We start from the raw sequence: 15,513 nt of genomic DNA, 5'->3' as shown, positions 1-15,513 counted from the left end.
TGAAGTTTTTATGGGCGAACTTGTTTAAAACAGTTGTCCTTAAAGGCAGGTTTGCCACAGCAAGGTTAGAGGTTGCCAATAAATCCATTTACAGCAACTTCTGTATTCCTTGCTCCAGCCACACCAGAGGGTGACCCGTGCACAATGCCCGCAGGCCACACCAGGCAGCAGGAGTCCCGGTTGGTCCTTCCTGGCCTAGGCCTGTCTAAAGGGTTAGGGATACAGAGTGGGCTGATCATCCCCCCACCTCTCATCTCACCCCTGAAATGGCTGCTTGGGATTCCAGGGTGAAGCCTGTGAACCCAGGACTTCTGAATCCATAGGCTCTTATCCCAGCTCTCGCTGTGCTGGGGAATAACAAAACATTTTGGGAACTCGGGAATTTAATTTACTGCTACCAAGTGAAGCAATAATAGAATCTTTGTGTTGCTCCTGTTGCATTACCCCCCCCCCCCCCCTTTGAAGCCCTTGGGCTATGGAGCCCAGACAGCACAGGGCCAGCCTGGAGCCTGGAGCGGCCAGAGGAAGCTGCAGGCCCCGGGACCCCCTGGACGCCAAGGCAATCTCCGCTCCCTGAACATCACTAATGCGCTTTCAGGAAAGAAAAAGACACAGCAGGAGAGATGCCCCTTTTCACCATCCGTTTCCAGTAGCTCTCTCTTGCCCCAGAAAGTGTGGGGAGGGAGTGAGAGGAAGAGAGAGGGGGGAAAAGAAGAGAGAGAGAGAGAGAGAGAGAGAGAGAGAGAGAGAGAGAGAGAGAGAGAGAGAGAGAGAGAAAAGAGAGAGAATGAATTCAGGACAGCCACACAAGTCACCTAAAGCATTTAAGAAAACTCCAGCTTGGCTAATTGCTCCCATATGTCCTCCTCGGTTGTTTTTAAAACAGCAGCAAGGAGGGGAGGCCATGCCACTTCTCTGGTTTTAAAGAGATGGGGGCGGGGGGTGGAGAAAAAGACTATCCCTCATTTTCATCCGGTCCCAGAGGGGTCCAGGCTCAGTCCCCGGGGACTAGCCCCCAGGCCCCCGGGGAAAGCCAGGGTCTCGGCCGGGAGCGGCGGGGCGGGGAGCGCGGTGCCGCGTCCGGCGCAAAGTTCTCGCTCGGGTCCCGGCGGCGGGTCCCGGGAGCCGCGCAGGGCGGGGAGGGCGCGGGAGGAGGCGCGGCCGGGCGGCCGGGCGGGTGGGAGGGCGCGCGAGAGGAAGGTGCCTCCGGGAACGCGCGCGGGGCGGGGCCTCGGGCTGCCAATGGGGCCCCGGGGTGGGCCGCGCGGGGCGGGGGCGCGGGCGGGACCGCAGCCTGCGCGGTGGCAGCTGCGGGAGCAGCGGGAGCCTCGGAAGCCGGAGGACGGGCGACCGCCGAGCGCCGAGCCGACCGCGCCCCGAGGCCCGGCCCCGGGGGTGGGGGAGCGCCGAGGCTGGAAACTTTCCCGGCAGGTAACTCCCCGGCCGCCGCGGGCCCCGGCGCCCGGGCCGGGCCAGCTGCCGCGGCGCGAGGGGAGGGAGGGAGAGGGTCCCGGGAGGAAGAGAGGGCTTCGGGGAGAGGGAAGAGGCATGTGGGAAAGTTTCTGGAGCTCGCCCGCCCCCCCCCCCCTTCCCCTTCCCCGGGCACAGCCCGGAGCTTTCCGGGGATGGGCACGGGCATGTTGGGCACCCCGGGCCTTGGCGCCGGCGGCTCTGGAGAGGCTGCACCTCCCCGTCGCCATCCCCTCCGCGCCGGGCAGCGGTGCCTGCGGCGGAGCTGGGGTTTGGAAGCGCTCGGGTTTCGGGACACTCCCCTCCCCCCCCCCCCCCCCCCCCCCCCGGCCTCTTCGACCCCTTTCTCGCCTTCTCTGTAGCCCCCGGGCTTGGCACAGGCCTGGGTTGCGCCTGGCACCTGGAGCGGAGGCGGCGGGGAAGCGCGCCGGGCACCGCGGGGTCCGGGGTGCCACCGGCGTGTCGGGGAGCGCGAGTCGCCGAGTTGCGGGGTGAACTTCAACCGGAGCGGAGGGTCGTAACGCCCGAGATTGGGCTGAAAGTCTATTTATTGCTCAGCTTCCAAGAACACTGCGATGTGTATATTCAGTGTTTTGTTTTGTTTTTTTTTGGGGGGGGATGTAGCGAGGTAGGATCGAACCTTAAGGAGCTGAGGAAGACTAGAATTACGACAGGATTGTGAACACCCCTGTTCTGTGGAGCGTGGGAAGCGGTCCCTTTGGGGGGCACCTATGTGAGGGCGCAGCTTCTTCCTGGAGGACTTGGGGGTGCAGGCGCGCAGCGCTGGGGGTGCGCGGGGCTGCGGGCTTTGGCGCGGGGGCTTTTCCGGATCGGATCGGCGGGCGGGGAGGAAGCCCCAGGCATTGTGTGTTGTTGTGTTTGCGGACCGAGCGTCCCTAACTCGGACGAGACTCATTGTGCGAGGCCCCGGGAGGAAACGCGGCAGTGGCCAGGTAGGAATGCGGCGCCGCGGCTGGGGGGGCTCTGAAGATGCGGGTTCAAGGCACCGTCTCCCCCCTCCAGCTCGCTCCGGGCAACCCAGGTCCTGTGCCCGAGCGATGGGAGTCCTTTTCGGGAGAGCTGCTCCCCGTGAGAGTCAGGAAGGTTAGGAGGGCACCTTCATCTTGAACTTGACCCGCCGCGTTGCAGCGCTGTCTGGGCGGATGGCAAGGTAAAGAGGAGCCGAACCTTCCCATGGGATGGGCTTCGAACTCGGCCGCAGGACGGAAGTGCCTGGCTCAGAGCCTTGGAGGACAGGGCTGCTGGGAGGTTGCTCACGCTGGAAATACCAGCCCACCAGGCTGCAGAAGTTACTCCTGTGTTTCCAGGAAGGGTACAGAGAGTTGGTGTTTCTCTGTAGAGGAAGGGAAGGGAAGGGAATCTGCATCTCTGCTTTCTCCAGATTGACTGCTCTCTCTCTCCTTCCTGGGTCATATTTAGTCCTGCCAGGCTGGCACTCCCGTGATGGGGATGGAGTGGGGGTGGGGGTAGCAGAAGAAAGAAGTTCTGAGGCCTCTCTGGCCAGCTTGGAGGCATTTCAGATCTGCTCCTAGGAAGATTCCTGGGCTTTAACAGCTGCTTCTTGATTGCTGGGAATGAAAGAATTTACGAGCCACTGAGACATGCTCATTAGAGCAGTCTTCTGAATGTTTTACTCATCTAAGCTGCTTAAGGCTCTCCCAGGGACCTCCCCTAGAGCCAGCCAGTTTCTGCAGAGTTTGTGTCCGTCAGAACGCCTGCTGGTTGGTGGTGTCAGTCAGAGCGCCTGGTAAATATATCCTGGCGGTAGGAAGATGAAAAGTGTGCAGGAGAAAAGGAAGTATGGTATCTGACATCCTTCAGGACTTCCTCCTGGGGTTGCTCCTGTTACCTGCCAAGTGAACTCCGTCCAGGCTTCCGGACTGTTGTGATTTGACAATAAGGGGTGGGAAATAGTGTCATCCATGTTAGTGGCGTCAGGAAGGTCCAGAAATAAGTTTAAGGTCACTTTCCATGGCCCTGCCTTTCAGTTGAGTTGCCACAAACTTAACTTTTGCAGGGACTTGGAAATGATGGTTTTCCTGCTTTTTTTGGTTTAACCGCCAGAAGAATGTCCAAATTATCATAATTTATGTCCACCGTGGAACTAAAACATAACTGATTCATAGTCAGCCCTTTTCTGCTTCCCATAACAGCTTGTAGAAAAAAAAAAAAAAATAAAGAACAACATTCTACCTCTTAACCACACATAATTTCTTTGGTGCCATACTGGGTTTTTGATACTGGGCGATTGAGGGCACAATTTTAAAAACAATGGAATTCTCTCCATTAAATTTTACACTTTTAGGCAACATCCCGTTCGAAGTTGCTGATTAATTCTTGATCTCCCAGGGAACATTAAAACCAGTATCTCTGGGTTGATAGCGCTGTAATCCATATTATAATGATGCCTGCCAGTGTAGCTGGAGGTTAATGTTATGTTGATATTTCCATTAGACACTTCTAACCCAATTGTTAAGGTTTTGTCTGGGTTGGATTGAAAATAGTGAATCTCATAGCCTGAGAACTGGCTTTATTTTTTATCTTTCTGATGAAATTTAACTTTTAAGTTATAGGAGTAAAGCTTACAAAAGCAAAATAAAGCAGATTTATACAGATAAATAGATGCTCCTCGACTTAGAATGGGTTATATCCTGACAAATCCATCATAAACTGAAAATATCAAAAGTCTAAAATGTATTTAATACTCCTAATCTACTGAACCATGAGTATCATAACTTAGCCTGGCCTGCCTTATACACACTTAGAACACTTATATTGGCCTCCGGTTGGGTAAAACCATCTAACATAAAGCCTATTATGTAATAAAGTGCTGAATAATTCATGTTATTTATTATGTGTATCACTTTCATTCCGTCGTAAAGTAAAAAAAAAAAAAAGGTGAACCATCATAAGGTGGGGATTGTGTGTGTGTGTGTCTGTGTACGTGTACATATGTGCTATATGGGGGGGGGGCAGTTTTAGTCCTTAGTTTTGTCTTGAGCTACCTAAATTTGTAGTTTAGTGGTTTAAAACTAGACCCTGACCAAGGCTGTATAAGACAAACTTCTGGGCTTAGAATTCAGTGACCTTTCAGCCATAAAGTTCTGTGACTCTCCAAAAGTTTGAGAAATGCAGGCATTCTGGAATTAGTGCTGTAATATTAGAACATTGCTTTTGGGCTTATCAAGGGATTACTTTACATGTTTTATCCCTGGACCCTGTTAAGTAAACTGAGACAGGCAAGTTAGATCAGTTTGTTCAATCCTCCTATATGATAAAAGGCTAATATGCAAATCAACCCAATGGCAGAACAACTGGTTGCTATGACATTCACTGACCACCAGGGGGCAGACGCTCAATGCCAGAGCTGCCCCTGGTGGTCATTGTGCTCCCACAGGAGGAGTGTTGCTCAGCCAGAAGCTGGGCTCATGGCTGGCGAGGACAGTGGCAGTGGTGGGAGCCTCTTCTGCCTCCATGGCAGCACAAAGGAACCCCAGTTGGACATCCCTGGGGGGACTGGGGCTATGAGAGGGTGCAGGCTGGGCTGAGGGAACATGCCCCTCCCCTCCAAGCGTACAAATGTCGTGCACTGGGCCTCTAGTATTATCTATAAGTGGTGAAATTGAACTTGAACTTTGGTCTTCTTATTCTCCTATTTCCTCTCCCATACCTCTGTTTATTCATGGAGTCACCTGTGAATTGGCTAAAAATGGACAGACAGACTGAAATTAATCTGTGGCAGTTTCTCACAGTATTTTATTTATGGGTTATTCTGGTTTCAGAACCCCAGGGTTAACATCTATGCTTTGATGTCAGAGATTAAAAACAGTTCCCTAATAATGGTAATAAAACTTTCTCCCTTAAGAGAGTTCAGAAATTCACATGCCTCAAACTAATCATTTGTTTATTCTTAACTTTTTTTTATTGTTTTTTTTTATTTTTTATTAAGTAGGCTTCAGGGTATAGTGTGATTTATTATCTGGACTAGTAACCCAGACAACATTCTTAAGGAAATCACTTCTCAAATCTGTACGTCTTTTTAAAAATAAGAAATAAACATGTCATTTACTTTTTATCTCGGTATCTCTCAGCTTAATTTATAAAGCCTGGATGAATGTCCCTTTTAAATTTTTTTCAATTTTTTTATTTTATTGATTTCAGGGAAGAAAAGGGAGAGAGAGATAGAAACATTAATGATGAGAGAGAATCATTGATTGGCTGCCTCCTGCACTCCCGCATTGGGGATCGAGCTCATAACTGGGGCATATGTCCCTGACTGGAATTGAACCTGGGACCCTTCAGCTAGCAGGCTGATGCTCTCTCCACTGTGCCAAACCTGCTAGGGCTGAACGTCCCTTTTTTGGTGTCATTTTTCTTGGCTCTTTTACTAATGTCTGGGTAAATCTAGTTTTGCAGTACTTTCTGTTCCATTGATTTAATGGTAAAGAAGTAGTAGGTTGTAGTGTTATTGATTTAATGGTAAAGAAGTAGTAGGTTGCAGGTGACCAATTTCACTGTGACTCCAAATGTTTGTCCTGTCTACTTAAGAGCACCGAGTGCAAGTTGACACTCATCTGGAAGCTGGCATGGACTTTCTTTAGAAGGTTCGAAATAAAATTATGCGCTGAACCCATAGGCTCTTTTATGTCTGAGCAGACCATCTTCAGCTTTTTAAACTTATTCTAAGAAGAATATCTCTTCAAGATATTAAGCAGGGGTGCTTCAACCACGAAAAAGAGGATGTATCCATCAGTACCGACTGACTGACTGCAAAGGCTGCCATTTATTTCCTTGTGTGTGAGGGAAGAGAGTATTATGAAACAGGACTTGCTAATGAAGTTGGGAGAAAGCTTTGTAAACAGTGTACTGGAAGGGGCAAGAGCAACAAAGCCAAAGAAGGCTTCTGGTGGTTGTTATCAGGGGAATGGATTTTGAATGACGGGAGGACTATTGATAAAGAAGGTTATGGAGGAAACATGATGTTAGGGAGAGGGAAAGAGTTTCTGGGTGGTTTGTCTGGGTCACTGCTGGGGGGTGCCCTTCTGGGGTAGATGCCGTATTTAGGGGCTCCTGCAGGTGTGTGTGATCAAGAAGCATGTCCTGGACCATAGGCAAGAATGTCAAAGACAAGTAAAGTCTTGCAGGGAGATGGCAAGCCCCTGGATATCAGCACAGATTTTGCCACTACCATGGGGGAGTTACAGTAAAAGTCTTCCAGCCACAGTTACATATACTGGTAGATGTGAACCCAAGATATTCAGCCATACAGCCCAGAGCCACAGTGACTCACCACCATCCTGCCCCACCCCAGCATACCCAGGGTTACTTGTCTATCACGAACAGTCCATTATTACCTCCGAGAGTCGGGGTGTGGTGGGGCAGTCTCAAAGGAACAGTTGGCTGTGACCTTTTCCTGCATATATAATCTTGCAAAAACAGGATTCTACATTTTGTGTGCTTCTTAAGAAATATGAAAAAGATTCAGTACACAAGGGTCCATATAATGACTTGCGTAGTTTAGACACAAGTCTATAACCGCATCTTGTGTCATGTGCTTTTCCTCCCTATCATATCAGTACATTCTTCTTTAGCACTGTTTTAACAGCTTGTGTAGTAAATCGATTACATCCCATAATTTATGTAACCAGTTCGTTCTTTCTTTTTTAACGTTTTTATTGATTTTCATGAGAGGCAAGGAGAGGGAGGTAAAAACATCAAAGATGAGAGAGAATCATTGGTCGGCTGCCTCCTGCACACCCCCTGCTGGGGAATGAGCCTGCAACCCAAACATGTGCCCTGACCTGGAATTGGACTGTGGTTCGTAGGTTGACGCTCTGAGCCACAAGGGCCAGGCTTAACTAGTGCTTTTTGACAATTAAGTATGTTAGAAAGAAAGATCTCCTAGGCCATCAGAACCCTTTGGCTCAGGTGTGATTCACTCATTAGATCTTAGGGCCTAACGCAGTGCCCAGCACACAGAGGTACCTGGCTGTTGGTAGCTTCATGACCTGGCAGCATCAAGAAACTGTTTGCTCTTAGTTTCAACTTGGGAAAACCCTGAGGAGAACCCGATTGGCCTGATGCCAGCCAAAGGAGAGTTATGGCTGGCAGTCCCCATTCGACCCACAAGATGGGACTGTGGGGAGACAAAGTGTCCCACAAAGAAGGGGGTTATTGTTCGTGCAAGAGGGAGGGAGCTGGGCACACAAAAGGAGCTCGCTGTCTAGTTCAGGATGTGATTCCACAAGTGGTATTGCTGGTCATAAACAACTTACCAACATGCCAGAGGATGCTCCTGTGATGGATACCCGATGGTCTTAAGAGTAGTAGACTTTTCCACATTCTGTGGGGGATTAAAATGCTGCATATATTTTGGAACTTGTGTATTGAATTACTGCAGAAAAAACCACACAAAACAAAACTTGGGAGTTCATCATTATTCTCACGTAACCCATTATACGCCTCTCTCTCTGCCATGCTTTATTCTGAATCACTTGGGATTAGTAACATCAATTATTAATGTTTTTTGAGTGCTTGCTGACTCTGAACTGAATTTAAAAACAAACATCTGAAGAAATTAAATGTTATAGTTTTTTTTTTCCTTCCCCCATTGTCCTATATACTTAGAGTGCTATGGCAGGGTGGTTTGTTGCCCATACCACAGTGTTCCTTTTTGTGGCTTAAAACAACAGCCATTTATTTGTGTGAGATCAGACATTGGAGCGGGGCTCAGCTGGATGGTTCTTCTACCTGTGCTTAGGCTCACTCACACTCTGGTGGCTACATGATTCATTCCGGGGGCCATTGCTGTAATAATTTACCACATTGCTTGACAACATAACCCTGCTTTTGATTAATTTTCCATTGGCCATGTACTTCAGGGTAAGTTGTGTGTGTCCCCTACCCCAGGCAGTGTATCTTGATTAATCTAAATCAACTTGAGTAATATCATACTTGTTGCCAGTGACAGGTTAGTGAATAGGGATGTGGCACCATATTGGGAACCTAAAGATGTCAGCAAAACGGAAGAGGTTGTCATTCTGAGGCTCACAAAATACAAAGATGGAAGGTGCCTAAGACCACAGTGACTTTTTTAGCTGCTGATTTAACCAACCCTAGAAGCACTGTGACTCAGAACTTCTTTTGTGAGAAAAAATGTTTTATATTTTTAAAATATATTTTTGTTGATTTCAGAGAGGAAGGGAGAGGGAGAGAGAGCTAGAAATATCAACGATGAGAAAGAATCATTGATTGGCTGCCTCCTGCATGCCCCCTACAGGGGATCGAGCCCATAACACAGGCATGTGGCCTTGACTCAGGATCTTTCAGTTCACAGGCCCATGCTCTTTCCACTGAGTCAAACTGGCTAGGGCAGTTTTATTTGTTGAGACAGCAATCTCCAAAGTGGAGTGTACTAGGTAATTTAGTGGAGAAGAAAAGGTTAAAGTCTTATCTAGGAAAAAAAAAGTTTTAAAAATATTTAATAGGTGGTTGACACCAGTTGGTATATATGAAAGTCTCCTGTCACTTAGGTGATCTGAAGTCGCCAGAGGGAAGAGTGGGCATTGTACAACCTGGTGAAATTGACGACGGTGCCCTCATTCTTATTCTTGGTCTTTGGTTAATTCTATCCATACAATGCTATCCAAGAAATTCTATCTATATAATGGGTTATATTACCTAATATTACACAAAATGGGCAAGTGGCTTAGAGTCTTGCAAAGAAAGTATAATGATAATGATGCAAGTATACAAGAACAAGAAAATGTCTAATTAGGAGATTAGGAAATGGCTTAAGTTAAATTTAATATGCAGCTGGCCGAAAATTATGTATGAATTTGTATTAATAAATAAACCAATGAGACTACCATTTGAGTGATTCTCATCCTTTAAAAAGTGTTTAATGTATGTTTTATGTGTATACTACATTGGTATATACAGGTAATTCATTAACTTTAGTGTTTTAATTATGTGTAAATGACAGAATGCACAACTTAAAACATATTGGGGGTACATGTTTAACTTTTTTACTGTTAGGGCTGAATGATCAAAAAATTTGAGACCACAGTTTACATGTCTAATAGTCACTCATTTCTTTCCCAGACCCCAGTTGTCCTCTCGGTGTCTCTGCAGATGCACCGAGCTCCTGCCCTTTCCATGCCAGTTTCCTACTGGGTCCATTTTGCCTTTGAGGAGGCTGTTCTCCCCTCCCCCACCAATGAAATTTTCATTGTCCTTCAAGGCCTTGCTCAAATAAATACTGCTTTCTCATTAACATTTTTCTGTGATTTCCCCCTAGTGCATTTAAATGGCTCTTGCTATTTAAACCCCCTAGCCCATTGCTGGTACATTCTTTATGGTATTTTTCCTGTTTTGCCTTTTATTATTAAGTTGTTCCCCTGTTTGCTTTGCCTATGGGTTGCAGGCTTCTCGATGGTAGGGGCCCTTGTCTTGCCTGGGTCGTTTTTTTTTTTTTTTAATTGCTTGTTTTCCCGTCTCAGAGAAATGGAGGCATACTGGAAAGCCACAGTTGTTAATTACACACAGCTCATGCCAGTTGCTCTGGGGAGGTGCTCTGGCCTTCATCTCTCAACAGCCTTTCGAGGGGGGGCGCTTCGTGTACATGTACGGGATGTGAGGGCAGGGAGTGCCTGTGGCCAAGACAGGAGGATTCAGGAAGCAAACCTGGGTCCTGTCTTGTCTGCCTTCACACCTGTCGCCTGCAGTGACACATTGTCCTCCTTTCACGATGGATGCCGGCACCGGTGAAAATGAGAAATGCCCTGGGATGATGGTGCAAACAAACATCATTGGTCAATCTAGGCAGATGCAGGAAGTTGAAAGCAGAGACTCCTCTCCTTGTGGAGTGACAGGAAAGTTCTGGCGGGTGAGATGTATGAAGATCTAAATGCCTGTGGACAGCCGTCTGCAAGGACCACCAAGCGAAATCCTGGGAGAGGGGACCTGTGGTGGGGTCGCCCAGAGCGTCCCTGTCCGGAGGCAGGAGTGTGGACTCCACACCGCTCAGCTGAATCGAATTATTTATGCCGATATTCTCTCCGTAGTAAGGATAATTGAGGGTTGACAAGTTGTCGGCTTTCAAGTTGAGCCATGTTAAATATATGTTATCATGATGGAAAACAGACATCTCTCCAGGGTTTTGAGGGTCAGATGACAGAATGTATGTGAAAGGGTTTTGAACGTTGTAAATTGCTTCCCAGATGCAAGGGAGACATCAAATTTGATAGTTTCCTTGTAGCAGTGACTTCTAGCTCAGATTTCTTTGTTAGCCATTTTTGTTGTTTTTTTTTAAGAGTATTTCCAAAGTTTTAAAGTGTTGAGGCTCTTAAATGGAATAGGATGCCGTTTTTCTCAAAAGAAAATAAAACACACACACAAAAACCAAAAGACAAAAAAAAAAACCACATAAAAAAATCCCCAACCAGATATTAGTAGAATCTTGCTATAAAACTTTTAACCATGAAGCTCTGACAGTTTTGAAAACTCATCGCGTGGTTAGAGCATTGGCCTGTGAACCTAAGGGTTGTGGGTTTGATTCCTGGTTAAGGCATGTACCTGAGCTGCAGGTTTGATTCCAGCCTTAAGGCAGGTGCTGGAGGCAACCAATCGACGTGTCTCTTTCACATCCATGTTTCTCTCCCTCCCTCCCTCCCAGTCTCTCTAAAAATCAATGGGAAAAATATCCTTGGATGAGGATAAAAAAAAAAAAAAGTAAATAAATAAAAAACTATAAAAAAGAAACAAAACTTTTAGCCAGGAAGTAAGTAGAATGTGTGGTAAGAGAATCCGTCTTGGGATCTAGTTGTTCCACTAGCCGAAGGATGTGTTTATAACAATGGGACCACTTCTCGTGCATAAAGATGGAAATCTGGCAGACTTTGAGGTAAATTACTGGAAACCCTTAAGTACCACCTGAAAGACAGTCTTAAGAGTTTTGATTTTAGGTTTTGTGGTATGTTTTGTTACCGTGAAGCCAGTAATTTATTTTCAGGAGTCACTGGAGAGAGTTGGGGAAACCTTTGAAAAATCATAAGGTAGTTTTGAAAGTGAAAACTAGATGTGGTTTGACAGCTTGGGTAAACTTGAAATCTATTCCGTTATAGATTTCCAAGTAAAATTTAACTGCATTTGAGAGAAATTTTACAGCGGTAATTTCATATTATAGAGCAATCATGTCAAACTCCCAGGCTAACGGGCCAAATAAACAGGGTTTAAGTTTATGTGGGCTGCAAAAAACAAAAGCTTCAATTTTCATAGAAACGTAGGTTTATTTTGATAGAGATGTGCTGAATATAAAGGGCTTAAGTAAATGAGTAATCATTAACATAAAATAATAGAACATTTTAATAAAAATAAAAATTTGTTTTTGAACATTAACTTATCAGACACAGAATAACTGCATAAATTAATAAGTATAACATAAGTAAACCTATTTTTCTTGTTCTCCAAAAGCAAAATATTTTCTGTTGTGCACACCAACCAAGTCATTCCAAGACTAATGATATGGCAGTTGGCTACTAAAATATTTGCTGCTGGTATTAGTGGAGAGAAATGGTGCACCTGCATGCAAGCTGTGTAAGAGAAATGAATGAAACATGATTATAGTAATCAGTCATTAGCGAATTTGTCGTTCATTATTAACAACTAGAGGCCCAGTGCATGAAATTTGTGCACTGGTTGGGGGGATGTCCCTCAGCCCAGGCTGCACCCCCTCCAATCTGACACCCTTCGAGGGATGTTCAACTGTCCCACTGGGATAGGGTCTAAATGGGCAGTTGGACATCCCTCTCACAATCCAGGACTGCTGGCTCCCAACTGCTTGCTTGCCTGCTTTCCTGATTGCCCCTAACTGCTTCTGCCTGCCACCTGATCATCCCCAAACCACTCCTATGCCAGCCTGATTGATGTTTAACTGTTCCTCTGCCAGCCTTGCCACCCCTAACTGCCTTCCCCTGCAGGGTTATTTGCCTCCAACTGCCCTCCCTTACAGGCCTGGTGCCTCCCAACTGCCCTTCTTGTGGTGGCCTTCTTGTGTCCACATGGGGGCAGAATCTTTGACCACATGGGAGCAGCCATCTTGTGTGTTGGAGTGATGGTCAATCTGCATATTACTCTTTTATTATACAGGATAGAGGCCTGGTGCATGGGTGGGGGCCAGCTGGTTTTCCCTGAAGGGTGTCCCCGATCAGGGTGAGGGTTCTCTTGAGGGGTGGGGTGGCCTGGGTGAGGGGCCTATGGTGGTTTGCAGGTCAGCCACGCCCCCCAGTGACCCAAGTGGAGGCCCTGGTATCTGGAATTTACTTATCTTCTACAATTGAAACTTTGTAGCCTGGAGCAGAGCCAAGCCCCCTGCTCGCTCTGTGGCTGCCAGCATTTGGTTTTATGTATCTTCTATAATTAAAACTTCATAGCCTTAAGCAGAGGCCTGGGCCCAGCCAGGTTAGGTGGAAAGCTTTTGCTTCCTCTGTTGCCGGGGGCAACCCTAGCCTGTTCTCTCCAGCTCCATGGCTTCTTGGGATTTATCTTCTATTCAATATAATTGAAACTTTGTATCCTTGAGTGGAGGCTTAGGCGGGCCAGAGTGTGTGGAAAGCTTGGCTTTCATTGCCAGGGGAACCCAAGCCTCTCAACTGCTCTCTGTGGCTGCAGCCATCTTGGTTGGGGTAAATTTGCATACTTGCTCTGATTGGCTGGTGGGTGTGGCTGGTGGGCGAGACTTGAGCGGAGTAATTTGCATATTACTCTTTTATAAGGTAGGATTATGTATAACAGGATAGTGTAAAAATTAAGTTATGAAATTTTTATTAAAACGTTTCTTACATACTGATTGGCTGCAAAAATATTCGTTGTGGTCCTCATGTAGCCCGCAGGCTAAGCATTTGACATGCTTGTTATAGAGCGAGTCTAAAAATGAAAACATGTTAACTTACAGAGTAATTATCTACTTATTTATAGATGCAAAAGACAGAAAAAGTGAGTAGCACCTAAGTTGCAAATAGATGCAATAGTGAATTTTTTATTATTCAGAGTTCTTGAAACATTTGTGTGATTTAGAGAGCTCACTTTTGGGAATTCCCAAAGTGGGTTCCATAGGAAACTGATTCTCAAGAAATGAATAGATGGTATGTAGGGAAAAAGGTTTCTGTGTTCAAATAACTGGGAATATCTGGGCTAACCGAAGTAAAACAGGAATTTTTGTTTTTAACTGCAGGGATTTTGAGCACCCTTACAAATAATGCTCATCCTGAAGCTCCTTGAAAGGCAACAGAGTGTTTAGTACTTCCCAAAGGCATTGAGCTGTAGAAACTTTTGTGCAAAGCATCTTTTTGGCCAGAGAATAGTGTTGGGCTGTTCATTTTGCTGAAATATTTTAAAGGTAATTTCAGACATTATATAATTTCACCTGACAAACTTTCATATGCATTTGTAAAAAATATCACCACCCATTGTCACTTTTAATAAAATTCACAGTAATTTCTTAATGCCATTGTCCCCCAGATGTCACCATTTGGTTTTCTGAAATCAGGATTCAGCCAAAGTTCACATATTGTACGGTGTGTGTTACTGGTTTTGTCCCTTCAGTCTTTTTAAATGTGGACAAATGCTGCCTCACCCCCTCTCCCTCTCCCTGACTTTTAGAAGAAACTGGTGGGCTGTCTTACCTTCTGCAGTAGTTTCCTGTGGTGGTGTTTGCCTAGTCCCTTTGTCTCCTGTATTTTTTATAAAGTAGAGGTTAAATCTAAAGGCATATTTACAATAGTTTCAGGTTAAATTTTTTGACAAGACTAGTTCCTAGACTATATGCTTTTCTTCTCCTGTGACTTGTGAATAGACATTAATTTAGCAATACATAAGTAGTCTTTTTTAAAAAAACATAAAGAAATAAAGGCTGCCTTAGCCAATTTGGCTCAGTGGATAGAGCATTGGCCTGCGGATGAAAGGGCCCCGGGTTCGGCTCCAGTCCAGGGCACATACCTTGGTTTCAGGCTCCTCCCCGGCCCAGACCCTGGTCAGGCTTGTGCAGGAGGCAACCAGTTGATGTGTTTCTCTCTGTCTTTCCCTCTCTCTTCCACTCTCCCTAAAAATCAATGGAAAAATATCCTCGGGTGAGGATTAACAACAACAACAACAACAAAAAGTAAAGCCTTAGAGTATGTTGGGAATTAATTTTGTTAGGATATCAAAGAGGTGCTAGTTTAATTTATTCCAGTTGTGGTTGGAGCATGATGGTATTCTGAACAGTTGGCCTGGTTAAATGGGTATAAGTTTTCAGTATATTTTAAGACTAGAAACCATGTGCCTCTTGGGTAAAATGGTTTGGGTGTTAAACATTTTTGGTGGTTAAATTTGATTCAGAATGACAGAGTATCTGAATTGCAACGTTAAAACACTATTCCATAAAGATTTATTTCTAAGCCCATTGATTTAGGAATATGCTTGAATTATTCAATTTGATAAATTTTAACACAATGATTGTTTTGTTTGTTTTTTTGTTTTTTTGATAAATGCCTTTGCAATTTGAAATACAGCCATAAATCTAAGTATGCCCCCAGGGTGATAATTTTTCTTTTTAAAAACAATTCCTTTATTTTTCAATGATATCTGGCATATGGACGATGTTTATATTATTAAATATAATAATATAGTTTCAGGTGTACAGCATAGCGATCGGCCCTTTTTGTAACAAAGTGACTCAGAGCGATAGTTTCATGTGTACATTGTCTTGGAAACACAAGACATGTAAACCAAAGTTCTTATCGTAGCTGACTTTGCTAACTTAATTTGCTGTTTAAGGTTTTTTTCCCCCCCCTTGATATCCTTCCAAGTGCTTGTTGTATGTCTGGGAAAAATTAAACATAAAGGAATTCTGTGAGTCTTAATGAATAATAGCGTACTATACACAAAGTTGCTTTGTGTGATAAATGGTAGCTATCACAGGCAGTTCCCAGCACATTCTTATGTTTAATCCCTTAGCAAGCAAGAATACTGTTTTATGCATTA

The 15,513-nt window shown here is 45.4% G+C and overlaps 1 protein-coding gene across 13 annotated transcripts in view; it reads left to right on the top strand.

The window, feature by feature from the left end:
* Positions 1-1,238: 1,238 nt before the first annotated feature.
* TANC1 (tetratricopeptide repeat, ankyrin repeat and coiled-coil containing 1) overlaps positions 1,239-15,513 on the top strand; it is a 232,095-nt gene continuing 217,820 nt past the window's right edge. For 9 of the 13 annotated variants that reach the window (XM_045575604.1, XM_045575597.1, XM_045575603.1 and 6 more), the window contains exon 1: positions 1,239-1,431. In XM_045575604.1, coding sequence (XP_045431560.1) covers positions 1,243-1,431 — 189 coding nt within the window. In that variant the 5' untranslated portion in view covers positions 1,239-1,242. The remainder of the gene's footprint in view (positions 1,432-15,513) is intronic. The other 4 variants (XM_045575599.1, XM_045575600.1, XM_045575598.1 and 1 more) reach the window with 2 other exon arrangements.

Source organism: Pipistrellus kuhlii, unplaced genomic scaffold, assembly GCF_014108245.1.
Source record: "Pipistrellus kuhlii isolate mPipKuh1 unplaced genomic scaffold, mPipKuh1.p scaffold_m20_p_7, whole genome shotgun sequence".
Lineage (NCBI taxonomy): Eukaryota > Metazoa > Chordata > Mammalia > Chiroptera > Vespertilionidae > Pipistrellus > Pipistrellus kuhlii.
This window is presented reverse-complemented; position numbering and strand designations above follow the sequence as displayed.